General features: G+C 34.7%; 2 protein-coding genes across 2 annotated transcripts in view; one reads left to right on the top strand and one right to left on the bottom strand.

The window, feature by feature from the left end:
* Positions 1-137: 137 nt before the first annotated feature.
* Positions 138-12447, top strand: LOC127658240 (gasdermin-E-like). The gene is made up of 10 exons (XM_052147435.1): positions 138-499; positions 957-1189; positions 2355-2547; positions 5697-5865; positions 6407-6533; positions 7237-7356; positions 9862-9989; positions 10323-10515; positions 11647-11720; positions 11830-12447. The coding sequence occupies exons 2-10, from the start codon at positions 982-984 to the stop codon at positions 12061-12063; spliced, it is 1446 nt and encodes a 481-aa protein (XP_052003395.1). The 5' UTR covers positions 138-499; positions 957-981; the 3' UTR covers positions 12064-12447.
* A 239-nt stretch (positions 12448-12686) lies between these two features.
* The window catches only part of pals2a (protein associated with LIN7 2, MAGUK p55 family member a), a 33976-nt gene continuing 27038 nt past the window's right edge, over positions 12687-19624 (bottom strand). The window contains exons 8-12 of the mRNA XM_052146889.1: positions 19003-19074; positions 16160-16321; positions 15864-16066; positions 15241-15369; positions 12687-14535 (exon numbers count right to left, since the gene is read on the bottom strand). Of these exons, the coding sequence (XP_052002849.1) occupies positions 14359-14535; positions 15241-15369; positions 15864-16066; positions 16160-16321; positions 19003-19074 (743 nt within the window). The 3' untranslated portion in view covers positions 12687-14358. The remainder of the gene's footprint in view (positions 14536-15240; positions 15370-15863; positions 16067-16159; positions 16322-19002; positions 19075-19624) is intronic.

Genomic DNA, 19624 nt, shown 5'->3' with positions numbered 1-19624 from the left:
GACTTCTATACTGAAATAGCAATCTCAACGTTTCTTCCGCAGAAGAGAGGATAACGTCCATCGTTTTACGACAGTAAGTCACCATTTGCGGATGTCATAACAATGAATGATGTAAGCCGTAAACTGATAACGACCTGTCGCAACATTTCCTAGTATTCTCTTATAAAACGTTAATTTATCGTAGAAAACGACACAAATAATTTACTCCAAAAGGATTTTTTAGTGTAAAACATGTTGAAGATTGGCTAACAGGTAGTCAGTTCATTAAGTGATTAGCTGTTTCCTCACAAAATCAGTTTATTCAGCACACTGAAGCATCTCCTCTATTCTTCATCTATTCTATGAAAGCGAAAATGAAATATTAGTTGTGTGAAAGCAAGCAAATGGAATGCATGTGGGCGGGGCTAAGAGGCATGTAAAACAGTGCCATCGCCCGCTGTTCTTCTGTTTGTTTCACAGTTCACACTGTGTTTGTTGTCTGAGACGTGATCAGAAGACGGTAAGCGCTGGGTATTCATTCACAAGTTTTTCCTTGTCTGTAAAGTTGTATTGTTTACTTAAATATTAATTCAGTGCACTTTGTGTTAGTTTGTTGTGAAGAGTGGAAATGATTAGGATAGAGAATAAGAGCGCCTCTGAATGAATTCTTTCGCATAATGTGGACACCAATGTAACATTTTAAATAATGAATCAGCATAAGATAGCTGTTGGTGTCAGTTTATTGGTATGATAAAGCAATGACAACATGTAGTGTAGTTTACCATATCCATGGTATTCAGATCGTACTCCAAGGTGCTTCAAAGAATACCATGAGACTACGATGGCACATGTACAAGAATTATATTGTCAGTAAAAGTGATATTTATTGGTAGCTTTTTGTTAGTGCTGTTTGTGGCTTCAGAAGTAATGCTCTGAACTTAACTGCACTAATGACAATTTTGTGCTATTTCTTCCAGCGGATCCTCCCTGACAGCATCAGAGATGTTTGCCAAAGCCACAAAGAACCTGCTCTCTGAGATAGACCCTGATGGTACTCTGATCCCCGTGTCCCGTCTGAACGACTCAGACAGTCTGGTTCCTCTGGCACTGGTCATCAGGCGCAAGCGCATCTGGTTCTGGCAGAGGCCCAAGTACCTGCCGACTGACTTCAAATTAAGTGATGTGCTCCTTGGAGATCCTATAAGTCCAGGTACAGAGCAACCCTTATGCTGAAAAGTTCATGGTTAAAAGTTCAGTTATGATGAACATACACCGTAACATTGTGTGAGGGTGTTTCTGACTTTTTTTGTCGCACTTTTGGTGCCAAAATTTGTAAAAATTGAATAATATAAGTGAGTTAAATCTGAAAGGAAAAAAAAGCATTCACTGTCTTCAAAAGGACAAAGTGCGATTAAATGTCTTAATGCCAAAGTATTTTATGGTTAGTATGTAGTAGTTATATGCTTAAAGGGTTGGTTCACCCAAAAATAAAAATTCTCTCAAAATGTACTCACTCTCATGCCATCCCAGATGTGTAAACTTTCTTTCATCTGCTCTCTAGGTCCATAAATTGCAAGTGAATGGGTGCCAAAATGTTGAACCTACAAAATCCACATAAGGGCAACATAAAAAATCTCCAGACGACTATTGTGGTTTAATCCAAGTCTTCAGAAGCAATATGATAGGTGTGAGTGAGAAAAAGATAAATATTTAAGTCCTTTTCCTTCACTTTCACTTTCTACTTTTCTGATTTTGGTGATTCACGTTCTTTGTACATATCGCCACCTTCTGGGCAGGGAGGAGAATTTGTGACAAAAAATGACTTGAATATTAATCTGCTTCTCACTCACACCTGTCATTTCACATCTGAAGACATGGATTTAAACACTGGAGTCTTATGGATTACTTTTATGCTGTATTTATGTGCTTTTTGCAGCTTCACAATTTTGCCACACATTCACTTGCATTGTATGGACCTACAGTGCTGAAATATTCTTCTAAAAATCTTCATTTGTGTTCTGCTGAAGAAATAAAATCATACACATCTGGGATGTCAGGAGGGTGAGTAAATTATGAGAGAATTTACATTTTTGGGTGAACTATTCCAAACAACACCAATTCAGTCATATTCCAATTCCTTTTAGATAGATAAACATGACCGTGCATATCCCCAAATCGTGAACTTAATCTGACAAATGTCCCTCTTGAAAGCCAGTTTATAAAAGAAGCTATTTTTATGAAACTCGTTCTTTCAATTTGTCATCAAAATAACATTTTGTCATCAAAATAACCAGCTTGAATCTCTCGGTTTGTTTGTTTGTTTGTTTTTGCATATGTGTGTAAGAGCTAATGATACATTTTCTTTTTGTTTCTAGTTGTGGTTGAGACTGACTTTTTGACCTATAGTGGCAAAGTCGTGGATAACAAAGGTGGAAGTGTTGAAGCAGAAATTGGGACCGAGAGCCTTAATGTAGGGGGGAGCTGCTCAACCAAACTTCAGTCATCATTTGGAAAACTCAAGAAACAGGAGGTGGATGTCCAGAAGCTGTTACAGAACTCCAAATCTAGGTAATTGACTGACCATCAATGCATCACTGCCTTGTAGAGCTCGGTCAGCTGTGAGCAACACACAGTGATTTTAAGGAATATTTTCTGGGATATGGTTCAAAATGAAAGGAATCTAACCCCTACTACTGGTGTAGATGAACATTAACATGAACATTAGGGAAGTGAAAGTGCATTGCGTGGTGTTTGTTTAAAATATATATATATATATAACCATTTTCCATGAAAACTCCCCTTCTTGAATTCCAATATTTGATCTTAGATTCAGGCTTTAAGTCTGTAATTAATTTGCTATGCTAATTAAGATGAGATAACCTTGTTATATGGGTCAATTAAGCAATGCTCATTTACTATAGGCATATTAATCTGTTAAAATTATAATTTAAAAAAATGCAGGGGTTCATTCATGTCAATGACTTATACACTTTTACTATGATGAACATCATTACGTTTCTGAATATTTGAAGGGCTTAACATATGTCAAGGTGTAACCGTCCTGAAATCATTAAGAAGACAAAATATATTGCTAATAAAACTTGTAGTGTGGCATAATATTTTATAATTATTTCAGAAGTAGTTTTAAGCAGTTTTGTTTTAAAATATTATTCATATTTGAAACTCATTTGGTCACCAAATTAAAGTTTGTCTGGGATAACCAACAGGTAGGAAGACATTTTGTTGTCATGTTACAAGAAAACCATAAAATATAAAATCACAGAAAGGCCCTCGTGACTGTCATGCTCAGTCTCTTAAAATATCAGATAAGTTGACCTTTTATTTTCCTTAAAATATGCTTAAAAGTTTTAGATAATAATAATAAGGGTACAATTAAATCAATTAATTGTGATCAGAATAAGTATCTTGCGGTCAGTAAATCTCAAAATTATCAGATAGTTAATTTGACATTGTTTTTATTTTCCTTAAAATACATTAATGTTGTTTGGTAAAAAATAAGTGTAACAAGTATAAAATCATGGTTTTTAAGGTTTATGGAAACTGTTTTACTTTTTATTATATTATTATTATCTAACAACTTGTCATTTTAGAGTGATCAAATCAAAACTTTTGTTGAAAACGTTATGAGAAACTTTCAAAAATGTATCAAAGGGATTTGTATAGCACATGCGTTTTAAACTTTTTAAATATTTTTCTTTACATAATCTTGGTCAATAGTATCACCTGCACGTAAAACAATTTTAAACAAAGAGGTGCACAAGTGGGCTTGATGTTCTAACATCTAAAGTAGCTGATTTTATTTAAATAAATTTATTATTTTATTAATCAAGTTTTGAAGTTTGAAGTTTGGTTTATTTATTTCAGACAGACAACTTAGTTTCAACACAGTTGAGCTGACAAACAACAGCATATTTCCTTCAGTCTGAAACAGGTGTAGGCTGAAGCTCTTGCTTATAATGCCTACCCTTTTTGAAAATCTCATATTTTAATCAAATAAAATAAAAATACGTATTGTCTTACATCAATATAATGTTGACAGACAAATCTAAACAGAATACAAAAACATTAGTATTCCCTATGCAATACAATTGCACAATCCAAAATACAACAAAAACAGCTTATTCATTTATCACTCTTTACATTGTTTCATATAATTTCCATGCATTATTTTTAAATAGTTTCTTTAACTTACTAAGTGTCCCACATATTTTTAGTTCCTCATGACAGTTATTCCATAAATGTACACCTTTAACTGAAATACAATGGTATTTTGCATTGGTCCTCACTTGGTTCCTTTTAAATATACAAGTTCCCTTTAAATCATGTTGGCATTCTCTTTCTGTGAACAACCCTTGGATACTTTCTGGCAATTGATGGTTTTTTGCTTTGTACATGATTTGTAATGTTTTTAGTTGTACTAATTCTTTAAACTTTAGAGCCTTTAATTCAATAAAAAGGGAGTTTGTTGGCTCCCTATAGGTGGTTCTTTACTATTCGTAATGCTCTCTTTTGAAGCATAAATATTGGATTGGTGTTTGTTTTATATGTATTTCACCATACTTCCACACAATAAATAATGTATGGAAGCACAAGGGAACAATACAAAGTATATAATGATTTTTCATTTAAGAAATCTTTAACTTTATATAATATTGCAATTGACTTTGAAATCTTGTTCTTAATATAAGATATATGGGGCTTCCAATTTAATTTATTGTCTATAATTACTCCAAGAAATGTAGTAGCTGATACCCTTTCTATTTCAACTTCATTAATCATTAATTTACCTATTGTATTCGATAAACGATTGCCGAATACAATAAATTTTGTTTTACTTATATTTAACGTTAGTTTATTCGAATCAAACCAATTTTTTAACAGTGCCATTTCTTTTCCCATTGTATCCAAAAGTTGTTTCAGATTGTCACCAGAACAAAATAAGTTTGTATCATCCGCAAATAATATCAGTTGTAATACTTTGGAAACCTCACATATATCATTAATGTATAACAGAAAAAGCAATGGGCCCAGCACAGAGCCTTGGGGAACCCCACATGTTACACCTGCATCAGTTGTGACTTGCAATTATCTATTTGGACATATTGATGCCTTTTCTCTAAGTAATTACTTATCCAAGAGTGAGCTACCCCTCTTACTCCATATTTTTTCAGTTTCTCTATTAAGATGTCATGGTCGACAGTGTCAAATGCTTTTTTAAGGTCTAAAAATACCCCAACTGTGTATTGTTTATTTTCTATTGCATTAGATATTTTCTCCACAAATTCTATTAATGCATGTGAGGTTGTTCTATTACTTCTAAACCCATATTGTTTTTTACTTAATATGTTGTATTTGATAACAAAATAATTTAATCTTGAATAAAATAATTTTTCCAATATTTTTGAAAACTGTGAAAGCAAAGAAACAGGCCTATAATTTGAAAAGGTATGTCTATCTCCAGTTTTATATATGGTTATAACTTTAGCGATTTTCATTTTTATCTAAAATCAACATGAACATTCTGATGCACCAACGTATTTGAAGGGTCAGATCAGAAACAAATAACTCTCTTAAAGTAAACCACTTACATATTCTCTTTCTGTTTTACATTTACACATGTAGGTCAAAACATGTTGGACAAAAAAGTCATGTGATACTCTTCTCACAATTTAATGCTCTGCTTGTGGTTTGTGTAGAGTTCTGGACCTGCAGCACTCTCTGGTTCAGCAGATACGCGAGCAGCCCAGGGAGGTGTTGGCATTAGTGAAGGAACGAATCATCACCACTGATCCCTGCACAGTCACTGAAGAGGTTCAGGAGAATGGCACCTGTACTGGAATGTTTGGCTTCAATAAGAAGATAAAGGTGTGTCCTGAGATGGAAACATCCTAAGCCATCGACTCTTACTAAAGCGATCACCTTTAGCATTATTACAGAAGGGATAGTCCATACTTCAGTCACCATTTACTCACCCTTGTTTTGTCTTTTTTCTTCTTCTGTGGAACACAAAATGAGATGTTTGGCAGAAGGTTAGCCTCAGTCACCAACACTTTCATTGTATGGGGAAAAAAAAAGATGCACTGAAAATGAATGGGGACTAATTTCTTAACGTGTTCCAAGGAACAAAAGAAAGTCATACAACAACATGTGGGTGAGTAAATGATGACAAAATATTCATTTTTGGGTGGACTATACCTTTAATGAATTTGTTCTTCCATATTTAGCCAAAGAAAATAACATGCACCTTTTTTTGCATTGACATAATCTTGGGTGTATCATTATCCAGTAACAAAATTCCAAGTGGACATGTCAGGTCCTGCTGCTATATCCTCTGAGTTCCCTGCATTGCACCAGTATGACATGCCCAACGCAAACTGTCCTGTCTGCATCTCTTGTTTCTCCATAGGTGTCAGTCAATGACAAAGGAAAGCCTGTTGTGGACAGTGACATTAGTGTTTCTCTCAACATTCCCCCGAAAACCATCGTTGCATACGCCGTGATTGAGTTGGAGGTTGCTCACACTGGGCAATATGGTAATTTTGCATTTTACATTATAAGTCAACATGAAATCAAAATACACCTTATTTACCTAATACTTTTCCAAAGACAAAAATCTATCAAAATGTAATTGCCTGCTCTTCCTCTGAAATTACTTGACTTTTCCGCTGACATCACTTAGGCTGCACGGTTAACATTGTTATGTTAATGTAAACCGATTTCCACATTTCTGATTTAACATTAGCAAATGTAATAAACTCTTATCTGGTTTGGCTTTATCCAGGAATGTCATGCCCACTTTCCACAATCCAATCAATTCCTGATGGATAAAATCAAGTGTCACCTGTTTTTATTCTGTGCTTACTGTACTATATAAAAGTTGATTTAACTTAAGCAGTGATTCAACTATTGATTTGATTCAATGTTGATTGAATTATTGATTTAACCATCTATTAAACTTTATTGCTCAATATGATCACTATGGTTTTAGTGTTCATTTATTGTCTGCTGATTCTACATGCATTAGTTATGATAATAAACCACAGGGTGGTACAACAGACATTAAGTCAGCACAGTTTAGGAGATCGATTGCCAGGAACAAAGGTCAAACATTCAGTTTAGTCGTTATACAGAAATAGCTGACTACAGAATGATGTGATTGACCAGTCAGAATCAAGTATTACAGAGAGCCTTGTAATAAATAGTCAGTGATTTGACCAGACTTGTCTTTTTCTCTAGAGCTGTGTCTGCTGCCAGATGTCAAAGGCGGCGGGTTTGAGGTTGATGGGCCAGTGAAGGTGAAGAATGCTGTCCCAATTGATACTTCACCTATCATAGCAAGCAACAAACTGCAGAAAGGTAATATCAAAGGCTTGATGGGAATGCTTTTGTTATTGGATTGTAAAGGAGTGTCAAATAATTGTAGCAGTAGAACTGACTTTTATGTAAACAACTTTAAACTTTAAAAGTTAGGGGCAGTTCACACACAACGTGGATGTGGAATGCAGTAGTCTGTCTGGTGAGTGTTTATTTAACAGACACTGGGGATTTCTGTACACTTTACAGTTACTGCTGAGACTTTGCTACAGAAAAATTTCAATTATGAATCTAAGAATAGGTTTTTACTTTTATTTATGTCGTCTCGCTTTTTTTGTTGTTGTCATATTTAGTGTGAAAAAATACTAAAGTTTAAAAACTTTGGTATCATATTCTATGAAGCCCATATTTATAATGCATTGTAAAGGCATTACAAATGCATTATAATCTATTCATTATGTTGCATAATACACCTTTTAATGTAACCATTTCTCATAAATAGTTGTTATAAAACATATTATAATACTAAACCTATTCATAGTTATATCATAAAGAGTATAAAGCATTAGAACACAATCAACATCCAAATTTATACACAGGGGTTGTACTGTAATATATTTACCATTATAATATTCATATAGCATTAAATGTGGTCTTGGATTAGTTACAAAATCAATGTTTATAAACAGCCATAACATACACTTGTAACATCCAATACATTACAAGTTAAGTTTATATAATTTAATTCATATAAAATGCACAGAATACATTTTGCGACAAATTTCCATGTAATTTTGCCCAACAGGGTGTAATTTAAGGGGAACATAGGCCTAATGAAAATATACTGTATAATCACGCTGGAAAAACTATTAAATTATATAATAAGAATTTGTATGATAACTCCAATGACGGATCTGCCCATTCTCTGCCATCCTCCCCACATCACGTGAAAATAGAAGGAAGAACACGTTAGTGCTCTTCCATTTTATTTAGCAAGTAAGGATTAGTAACATCATGTCCAGTGTGTTATGTTTGCCTTGTCTTGTTTCACTGTTGCCCTTTTGTTTGCCATTTTTGTCACTTTTGCATTCCTTAGTTTTCAATTTTGTCCCTTGTGTAACTCCATAGTCTCTCTGTTAGCTTTCGTGTTCACGTTCATTGTTTGCACCTGCCCTCGTTAATTTGCCATTTTGCTTCTGTTTATCACCTTGTTATCTTGTTTGAGTTCTGTTTGTTCATTGGCCCCTTTTTCCTATGTTCATGTATTTATACCCTGGTTTTTGGTTCAGTCCTTGTCTATCGTTGTTTGTTGTTAGCCTGGTATGTGTTCCCTGCCTGAGTTCTCTGTTTGTTTTCATCGTGTTTAGTTTTCGGTTTTATGTTTTATTTCCCCATTGAGGGTTGTTCCTTTGTGTTGACTTGTTTGTTTATTAAATAAAGTCTAACTGCATTTGGATCCGCATCTCCTCGTCTGCCTCGCTGCTCAATCGTTACACAGTGTAATTTCAAAATAAAATATCTTATGCATTTTTATAAGAATACCTTGCTTTCGTCACTTAAAGCAAATCTGTTTTATACATCCATCCATCCATCCATCGTCAACCGCTTATCCTGTGTACGGGGTCGCGGGGGGCTGGAGCCTATCCCAGCTAACATTGGGCGAAAGGCGGGGGACACCCTGGACAGGTCGCCAGTCCATCGCAGGGCTGTTTTATACATATTTTATATAAATATGTGTAGTACATTATAACTTCTCCAGATGAAATTGATGTTGGTCATGTTAAAATGCATTCTGTTTTAAGGTATGACTATAACTATGAATAGGTAAGTATATAAGTAAGGGATAATGTGCAGTCAGCTAGTTGTTATCACAAAATAAACCCAGACAGGGGGATCAGGTCACAGAGGGGTCTTGTATCATCCTGAAGTTGTTTATTTTGTGATGGCAGCTGGCTGACTGCATATTATCCCACATATTTACAGTATATTTGGCCACTAACCAAATAAATAAATAGACGTTAAGTATTGATTTGCTTTGAAATTATGTAAAGATTGCTTGCCAAATAAATAAATGGCAATGAAACATTAATTTGAGTTTAAATTAATTTACTATCTTACTTGTAGAGATTGCACAGTGATCTGAGAAGCAAGAAAGATGACTTGCAATAACTGGATGATCAGTCTGATATGTGAATGTGCGGTTGTTACTCAGATATTTCAGACCATTAGATGGAACTATTGACCAACAGAATTGAGTTTTCCATAGCGCTGTGTAATAATGTATTATAATTGTTGTTTCATTTATTTATGAGAAGATTACAATCATTAAGAGTGTTATTAGACATTGCAAATGCATTACAATCCATTTGCAATTGTAATGACCAGCATGTATGAACACTTGGTAGTGTTTTTGGTTTGCTCAATGTAGTTGGAATATGTACAGTAAACTTGTCAGATTTTCATTTAAGCAAGGATGTTACCTCGAACTGAAAATATTGGCTGATTAATATGGGCAGCCAATGATCAATTGTTCAACTTTTTCTTCAGAGCTTGATGGACTACAGGGCCAGTTTAAGGTACTGTCTGAACTCCCGGCCAGCACCCAGTCTGCTCTCTTCCAGCAGATCTCTCTGCTCCTGCAGAATGGAGCAGCCATCAGCCTGCTAGAGAACGCAGTGAGTCCGCACCGAGACACTTTGATCATTTACCCAATGCCTAAAGAACTTCTATACTTGAGTTAACATGTATCAGCATTATACTTTTGGTTAAGAATTTCGAAATAATCGAATGCAGTAGCATGGTCCATGATCTTCATGGTCATCTTTGACATTTTTAGCTACGATATATGACCAGAAGATTTTGAGCACACCCTTCTAATTAACACGTTTGACTAGTCCAGTAATTTCAGTGAAGACAAATGTTAATGCTGCGGGTACACTGATATTTTAGAGACTTGTGTGTTGGACATGTATGTTGGACATCTCTGGACCTGTTTGTCCCTGTCTCAGCTAGAGGACCTGTGTGGTGGAAGGCAGCCTGATCTAACCATGTTTGATGAGATGCCTGCTCTGCAGACCACACTGAAGCTTGTGCAGAAGGTTGCTGCTGGAACCGATCCTACCAAACAGCCAAACCTCTCTGGACCGCAGCAAAATCCCACCATTCTCAAGGCCACATACCTGCTCATCAGCTCTTTAGAGGGTAAGTTCAGTTAAAGTGGTTCTCAAACTGGTACAAGGACCACCAGTGATATGCGGAAAACTCCTGGGGGGAAATTTGCTCATCTCTGGAAATGTACAATTCTAAAAAATATGTTTGAAGACAAATTTTAATTGGTATTTTTTTTTTCTCACATGATCTATATCTAATTTCTGATCTGTTTACAAATGTAATAGCTTTGTGCTAATTTCAAAGCTACAAATGTAACTTAAATTAAATGAAAATTGCCATGAATTAATGTTTTTGATTCACACATATTGTAAAGTTTAAAACTTTACAACCTGCCTTCACTTAAAATGCCACAGGTAGAAATAATACTATACTGCCCTGAGAAATTTTACAGCGTTAAACATTTGAATTATATAAGTTAAACGCATTAACTTTGGCAGCCCTAAAATAGCACAACTAAAAGAAAAATGACATTTTTGAAAAATAAGAAACTAAATTGAATCAGAAAACACTGGGGAAAAATACACTAAAACATAGTCATAGAGTGAAAGCTAACAAAACTAAATTGGTGAAATTGCATAATAAAAAAAACAACGTAAAACTACATTTAAAATTCCATACAATAATAACGTCACAGTGAGCAGAAACACTTGATTCAGGGCTAATGTATCCATCAATAATGTATCCAGTCTGACAGATTTCCAAGTCCTCCAGACAGATAGAGGTTTTAAACTTTTCGATCAAAGTCGCAAATATATTTTATATTATTGTGATTGAATTTGACTGCAGAATTTGCATATTAATATTGTTGTTAATGGCTTTTTCGGGGTCCTTTCATAGATCAGCAGAAGATCCACTCAAGAGACTGAGCAGGACCATCATTTATCCTTATGGCAGGAATATTGATATTTATCAAAAAATGGCATTATGTTGCTCATAATCTTAGTCCTTAAACTTGCACTCAAAGAAATGTCAATTTACTCAATGCTAAAAAATAAAATGATCGGAACCGTTATGACGAGGTGATACTTGGATGTAGTGATTTGTATCAAAGGAGTTGAGTGAGTGGGGTATTATCTGGTTAATGATCATTTTGTAGTTTCACTTAAAGCCACAATTCCAACCTTTGTTCTCATAAACATTTATGCCCCGTGTCCCATATAGAGATGCCTGACTCTGCTCTGTTTGTGCTCGAATCCTGCTGTAGTTATTCAACCCTGCAGGCTCTGATCCAGCTTGTAAGTGCCCTCAAACTCAATAACTGTACTTCTTTAAATGTGGTCAAATAACAATGTAAGCAAAAGGACTTCCTGTCTCTACCTATATAACTTCAATATTGTCCTGCAGGTGCAAAATGTGGCTTCCAACAAGAACACCTCACTGAAGGACGAAGGGATGGCTGTGTTAGCCGATGAGAAGGTTTTCAAGAAAGTTACTGAACTCTTCGGTTGCTGTAATGTGACCCTGCGTAAGGAGAAGGATTCACTTGTGACAGAAATCAGTAAGATGCAAGATTGCCTTCCTCTCATGCTGTGCATTGCAGTCAAGGGACTGGCATCTATAGCGCCCCTGTCTGATTAGAGTAGAACAGAAGAGGAAAATAAATATTGTCCAATGTAAGCTAATCCATGATGTAATGGGGACCATAGGGCCTCAGCAATCCCTGCAGGTGGACAATCAAGATTTGTTTTGGGAGAAATCACATTGTCTTAGTATGTATTTTTCTGTTTATCTACTCTCTGGGACAAGACAAATATCAGGGATCATTTTAGTGGCATTTCAAATGTTTTATGAATTAGAACATATAAAAAAAAAAAACTGCTTGTCTATTAATATTTCTAATTTGTATTTGTTTTATATGTGACTGACTACTGAAGTTGAAGTACTATATTAATTTATATTTACCAATTCTTGTAATGGTGATATATTAAAGTGATATTCATTTTAAGCACTTGATAATCCATTACTGTGAAATACAGTAAATCACTATTAGTGTTTACATCATATTTTGGCCTGTTTTGTATTTTTTTAATCCCTGAACTTTTCTCCAAAAAAAACAAATAATTGTCCTACCACTTTAATCATTATCCCTAAAAAAAAAAAAAAGTTTATTCAATAAGTATACTATATGACCACGGTATAGCACATGCTACATAAATAATATTTTTTGCTTATGTGATAGAAAAAATGACGTGATCCAAAATTTTGATGTTTTTATTAGACTGCTGTTTAATATCAGAAAATACAGCTCTCTGTATTGCAAAATATAGAATTTAAGTGAATATGCACAAAGGATAAAAATTGTATACAGGTTTGGAAATGACACTGGGATATAGACATACAGTATTTTCGCCGGGTTCTGGTACATCACTACATACAGCCTAGAAGTAATTAGGAGTCAGAAATATGAGAGGTCAGGTTGCTTGTGATCATGACAGCTGATATAGTCAATACTCAAGGACACATATTTTTTTTGTGGCAGTGTTAAAGGCATTACGCTAAATACCATGCTGATTATGAGTACTAGTACATTGCACATTTTGTCAAGAAACACAATGATGCAGATTATAAAATTCATCAGTAAACTGTTAAAAGTGATATGAAGTTAAAATTATCTTACACCTAGTGTTCCTCGAATTCAACAAAAATTTACTAAATGAAGAGGATGACACTAATGAATAATTTATGGCTTAAATATAAAGCTGCTCAAATTGACTGACATACTGTAGTGACTGAACTACATGAGAGCATGTTTCTAAAGGATTGAGGAATATAAATGAGATGAAACCTGCACTGTAAACCACTTCGTGTTTAACACAAAAATTAAAGCAACAAAACAGCCCCCTGCTTTGAATCCTGTAATGCAGCTCCTGCTTGTATGGAAAATGAGTAACAATGACAATTCATTCCAAAAATTCCTATTTGATTCTTTCAACATTTTCACTCCAAGTAACATTCTTGAAGTATGCTTAGTCTGTAGAAGAAAAGAAACGTTAATAAATAAGTACACTTCCTTTAGGTCTGTCCATGACTGGATGTCTAGTGTACATTTGCATAGTAACTGGCCTGGACCAGCAAGTGGCAGCTGCACAAGAAGTTCACTGTGAACTTGTGCCACGGACCAATCAGTGCTTCTGCCAATGACGATTATGATGATCATGATGGTGATGGAGATGAAAATGATGCCAGCAGTCCTGATGCCAAAGATGATTGGGGATAGACTGATAATTGATTTGACTGATAGTTTTGACAGTTTTTACCAATATTCACACTTTTCTTCCCATACGGTTATTGGTTCTTTACTATCAGGTCTACCGATAAATGGCACCATTTGGTGGGTCTCTAGAGAATGGCATCCATCAATGTGCACTCAACATGAAATAATGGTGTTCAGAGGTAAAGTAACTTATTACATGTGTATATATATATAAATTACTCAACACTTAAAGTATTAACCATTCATTAGCAAGTGAGAATCACAATTATTTTTTTAGCTTAACAGTTAATACAGCCCACAACATATGAAAATAAAAAGTTTTACCATTTAGATTGCAAAACAACTTCACATAAATATAATGTCTCACTTCTATAGCAATTGCTATTATTAAAATACTCATAATGTATACTATATCTTTATTGTTTTAGTCTAATGATTTTAGTTTTTAATAATTTGTTAAAAATCAGAAATAAATATGCTGACCTGATTTTCAATTATATCAGTAATCAGACATGTAAAAAATAATTGGAATTGGTCATTAAAAAACAATATCGGTCAATCTCATGATGATGATGATGATGATGATGATGGAAGTGATGCTGATGTGACTGTAATGCCAATGATCCGGACAGTGATGCTCCAGATGGTGGTGGTTTGACTCAGTAAACCCAGTTGACAGGGACCCACTGAGGTTCTGTGTTCAGCTGCTCCACAGCTGCCTGCAGTTTGTCAAAGGCTTTGTCCAGATTGTCATTAACTATAGTCAAATCAAAGTAGTGATTGTAAGCCCGTTTGATCCTGGCACTTTCGTCCACTGTTTTTTTTAGGTCCATTTCCTAAGAGACAGAAAGAGATGAGAACAGAAGTATGATTGGGAGAAAGAGTATACTGTATATATTCTGAAGACGTGTCTATAGAGCTGTTCAGTTTGTAGATATTAAAACACAAGAGCATTTTCAAGTTCCCTCAGGTTTTTCTAATGGGTTGTTAGAAGTGTTTTATTTTTGTATTTATTCAGTAAAATAAGGTATGTGGTTAACATTACTTTTTAATTGTATTATTAACAACATGAACTACATCCATACACACCACAAAAGTGAATTTGAAACCACTGTTTGCGTCAAAACTGCACGTTCATAAGAAGTTGCCAGATAAGCACTATACTAGTTATCCAATGAATTGCACGTTATTCATCAGGTACATAAACTCACATCCTTGTTCTGCACACAACAACTTTTTAGTGTGCAGTTTTTGCTGCTATTTTCAAATATGAAAATTTTTATAGAATTAAGAAATTAATAGAATATATGAATATATCTTAATATATGTTTATTTAACATACTGAATACATGTTATTTTCCCACAGACATTATTTTCCTCTTACACTGAAAATGCCGAAAAACCCATTTTCCCCTCCTCAAATCTCCCGAGGGAATGCATAGAGACTTAGCCTTCCGCGTCAGCCTACGAACTGACGTCATGTCTGAACTACTTTATTGAGTGGAGTACTTGAACTGGGTGAAGACAGAAATGAGACTGACCGTCAGAACTTTGGTTGTGATCCCAGCATCCACCACAGCTTTGTGCATGGCCCGTAGTGTATCCAGTTCTGGAGCAGCGATGAAGACCACGAATGGTATAAATTCGGAAGTCTTCAGCATCTTCAGAGCCTGTAAAGAACATGTTAATAAAATAACTTGAATATTTTCATCATCAACTGCCATCCACAACCACTGTGAAGAGCTGTGGTATTATTGACCATATATTTCATCTACAGTACATATTATATCACATTTATAACATTGTTATTAATACATAATTTACCATTAACTAATTGTTTTAATTTGTTATATATATTTTTTATTTGAATAGACTATTAGTCACTTTAGACACAGTAAGGTCTAAAAGTCAGACCAATGGGATTTAAGGTCTAATTTACACCTGGAAATATACAGTTTTTGAATTTAGGAAAATACAATAAAATTATTTTCAGTTCAACTTTCCACTCAAACTGTCATGCTGATAACACAATTTGCACCGAATAATCTAAGAAAAGTCAAACAATGCAAAATTGAAGGAAGTTCAATTTCAACTAGTTGTCTCAGACTTTTGGACCTCACTGTACTGAACCTCACTTGAAAATGTCATTAACAGAAATACTCGCCTGTGGGTTGACGTCCAGTATACAGGTGCGGCCTGTGCGAACGACTTCATGGATAGAATCGATTTTGGTTCCATACAGATTGCCGTCGTACTCTCCATGCTCAAGATAGCGACTCGCCTTAATATCTGCCTCCATCTCCTCCCTGGACACAAAGCAGTACGACTGGCCAACCTTTTCATCATCACGTGGATGGCGAGAAGTGACTGAGACGAGAGATTAAATTATGGTAAAATTACAAATGTGGCAGCTAACTTGAAGCTGGTAAAGTGTTATTTATAGACATGTTTTAAACTCACAGGGTACAGTAGTTCCATAGCATAATGGGTTTAACACTGTCAGACGATTCTTGAGGCTTCGGCGTCCCACACCTTGGGCACCTATCAGGACCAGAGTTTTTCTCCGGAACGGAGGCATCTTTGCTACTTCCTCATAAATCTGTAACTCATGCCGATCAAATTCTACCAAAGAAAGAGAAAAGTTTAGCAAGTTTGGAAATAATACTCACATTAATACATATTTAGTTATTAACAGATTACTAATTAAATATAAAACAATTCGGGGCCTGGGTAGCTCAGTGAGTATTGACGCTGACTAGCACCCCTGGAGTTGCAAGTTTGAATCCAGGGTGTGCTGAGTGACTCCAGCCAGGTCTCCAAAGCAACCAAATTGGCCCAGTTGCTAGGGAGAATAGAGTCACATGGGGTAACCTCCTCATGGTCACTATAATGTGTGGTTCTCACTCTTGGTGGGGCGTGTGGCGAGTTGTGCGTGGATGCCGCAGAGAATAGCGTGAAGCCTCCACACGCTATGTCTCCACGGTAACATGCTCAACAATCCACTTGATAAGATGCGTGGACTGATGGTCTCAGACGCGGAGGCAACTGAGTTTGTCCTCCGCCACCCGGATTTAGGCGAGTCACTATGCCACCACAAGGACTTAGAGTGCATTGGGAATTGGGGAGAAAATACAAAAAATAAAACAATTAAATAATAACTGAAAACTAATATGAATAAAATAAAATTTAAACAATGTTTATATTAATTTAATTATGGTAAAATATTTAATGTAATTTTAATTTACATTTAAATGTTTGTTTATAATACTAAAGCCACAGTCAGCCACTATATATATATATATATATATATATATATATATATATATATATTTTTTAAGTTAATTATTTATTAATTATTAAGTTATTAATTATATTAATAACTTTATGTGTGTGTGTGTGTGTGTGTGTGTGTATATATATATATATATATATATATATATATACACATAAAGTTATTAATTATATTAATAACTTAATAATTCAGTTAAATCTAAATATAATAATTAAAGGGATAGTTCACCCAAAAATAAAAATTCAGTCATTGTTTATTCACCCCTGTGTTTTCATAACCCCATATGACTTACTTCCTTTTTCTTAACACAAAGTGAGAAATTGTGAAAATAATGGTGTGCTCAGTGATGTCATACAATGGAATTTTATGGTGACCACCTCTTCAAGCTTCAAATGCACACAAAATTATAATTCAGATGTCTAACAAATTATTGTATGCGAGTTATACCTTGTTCTTAAGGCATATGATAAGGTTTGATGAGAAACAAACAAAACCTAACGTATTCTTTTAATGAAAATCTTCACAGACCATTACTTTCCTGTGCGCGTCAATAAGAGTGCACAAGAGCAACAGAATTCATTACCATGCTCGCAAGATGGGGCGTTCAAGTGAAAACTTGTTTAGTTTATCTAAAAACAGGTCCGCCATAGTGATCGCAACAACAGAACACAACACAACTGCACTCAAACCAGAGAACAGAACATATAAAACATGTCTGAAGTGTTTGTAGTTGAAGCGATGCATATCTATGTCCAGGATTACTTGCTTGAATCACTGGTTTGTGACACCTCTTCTCCATTCTGAACCGGTGTGTGTGACAGATCTCTGCCAGAAGAGATTGAGATCTTCAAGTAGTTTTTAAATGGCTAGTGAGATGTCAGCTTCAATATACTGTTGAGAGAGATTTGACAGCTGACGGGGTAGAAAATAAGGGACAGACAAAACATCCTGTCGCTCGTCGCGGCTGGTAAGGACAAAAACACAGATGAACACAGAAACTATAGCTTTTATCTCCTGTCGTTTGGTGTCAGGTTAATACACATTATGACTGTGGCTGCCTTCAGCCTCATCAATCCCTCTCAGTTTGTTTTCCGAGTACTCTGTTACAAACAAATAAGGCTGGACATAGAAATGCATCACCTCTTCAACTTTAGACTCTTCAGACATGTTTTAGACATTCTGTACTCTGTTTTGTGTTCTGTTGTTACTATCACTGTTGTGGAGCTGTTTTTAGATAAACAAAACAAGTTTTCTCTTGAATGCCCCATCTCACGAGAAGGGTTTCTGTATTCTGTTGCTCTCATGCACTCTCATTAGCTCGCACAGAAAAGCAATGTTCAGTAAAGATTTCCACTAAGATTTTGGGTTTCTCCCCAAACCTTATTGTATGCAGAACAATTGTGAGTCTCATGGAATAAGTTATTAGACTTATGAATTATACTTTTGTGTCCTTTTGAACCTTGAAGAGGTGGTCACCATATACGCAATTGTATGACATCACAGAGCACAATTTCTTTTGTCAAGTCTTCCTTTGTGTAAAGAAAAAAAATATATCATGATATAAATGGTATAAGGGGTTATAAAAACACAGGTGTGAGTAAACAATGACTGAATTTAAATTTATGGGTGAACTATACCTTTAACAATTTCTTCTACATAATATGTATATTCTATTTATAGAAAGCATTCAAATTTATTTACATAAAGGAATAAATATTTATATGACTGTATATGTATAAATTGTTAAAAAATAACGAAATATAATAAATTACCAAATGTTAATAATTTTATATAATTTATAAAAGTTTATTCTATATTTGTTATGTTTTTATAATTGTGTTTTTACATATTAATATAGTTATCTAATTCTATTAAAATACATATTAAACTTAAAAATTATTTTAAACTGATTGTTTTATTTATTGTTTCTAATTTTAAATATTTATTTACATGAAAAATATTTTCTTCATAAACTTGTTCATCTAAACTGAAAAGCCCCTGTAATTCTAACCTGCATTCTTTGCTGTAAGGTACATCATTTTCTTTTTCTTCTTTTTTCCAGTTAATGTCCCACAGAGCATTCCTGGAACACAATCCACAGCAGGAATGATAGCTTTGGTGCATACATCAATGTATCAAGTTATTACTATTAACTGTTAACATATTATTATATGCCCTTCAAGTGGAGCCGGAAAAATTCTAATTAATGAGTTCTGAGCACATGAATGACCAAGTAAAGTCATATTAACAAGTGGGAAATTCAGAATTGTAGATGATACCCAAGTATTGGGACGTTGGAAGGGGCTTCTGCACTTTATTTCAATCGTTTTAATTTGTTATATACATATGAGTCAACTAATGACTCACCCTTCACTGTTTAGGCAAATGAATTCATATGTTAGATCCCACGCATTAATAAATCAGATGTCATGTACAGTATAAGTGATGGAGGTTTATTCACTGGTACAATAGAAAAGGAGCTTCTGCCATCGTTTATTTTAAGCATTTGTTTAAGTTTAGCTTCTTCCATATTTTGTTTATCACTTGAATGCATGACATGCATTTTTTTAATAATTTGTAAAAAACAATTATAATGTACAGTCAGCCGGTTGTTATCGCACAATAAACCCCAA

The sequence above is a fragment of the Xyrauchen texanus genome, chromosome 17 (assembly GCF_025860055.1).
Source record: "Xyrauchen texanus isolate HMW12.3.18 chromosome 17, RBS_HiC_50CHRs, whole genome shotgun sequence".
NCBI lineage: Eukaryota > Metazoa > Chordata > Actinopteri > Cypriniformes > Catostomidae > Xyrauchen > Xyrauchen texanus.
The sequence above is the reverse complement of the archived record's forward strand: the minus strand, read 5'-3'. Positions and strand labels throughout refer to the sequence as shown.

What these genes read in the sequence shown, in the direction of transcription:
- LOC127658240 (XM_052147435.1), top strand. Translation starts at nt 982, where the DNA reads ATGTTTGCCAAAGCCACAAAGAACCTGCTCTCTGAGATAGACCCTGAT. An exon ending in AAGCAACAAACTGCAGAAAG is followed by an intron (nt 7,357 to 9,861) that starts GTAATATCAAAG and finishes CTTTTTCTTCAG; the next exon opens with AGCTTGATGGACTACAGGGC. An exon ending in GCTCATCAGCTCTTTAGAGG is followed by an intron (nt 10,516 to 11,646) that starts GTAAGTTCAGTT and finishes TGTCCCATATAG; the next exon opens with AGATGCCTGACTCTGCTCTG.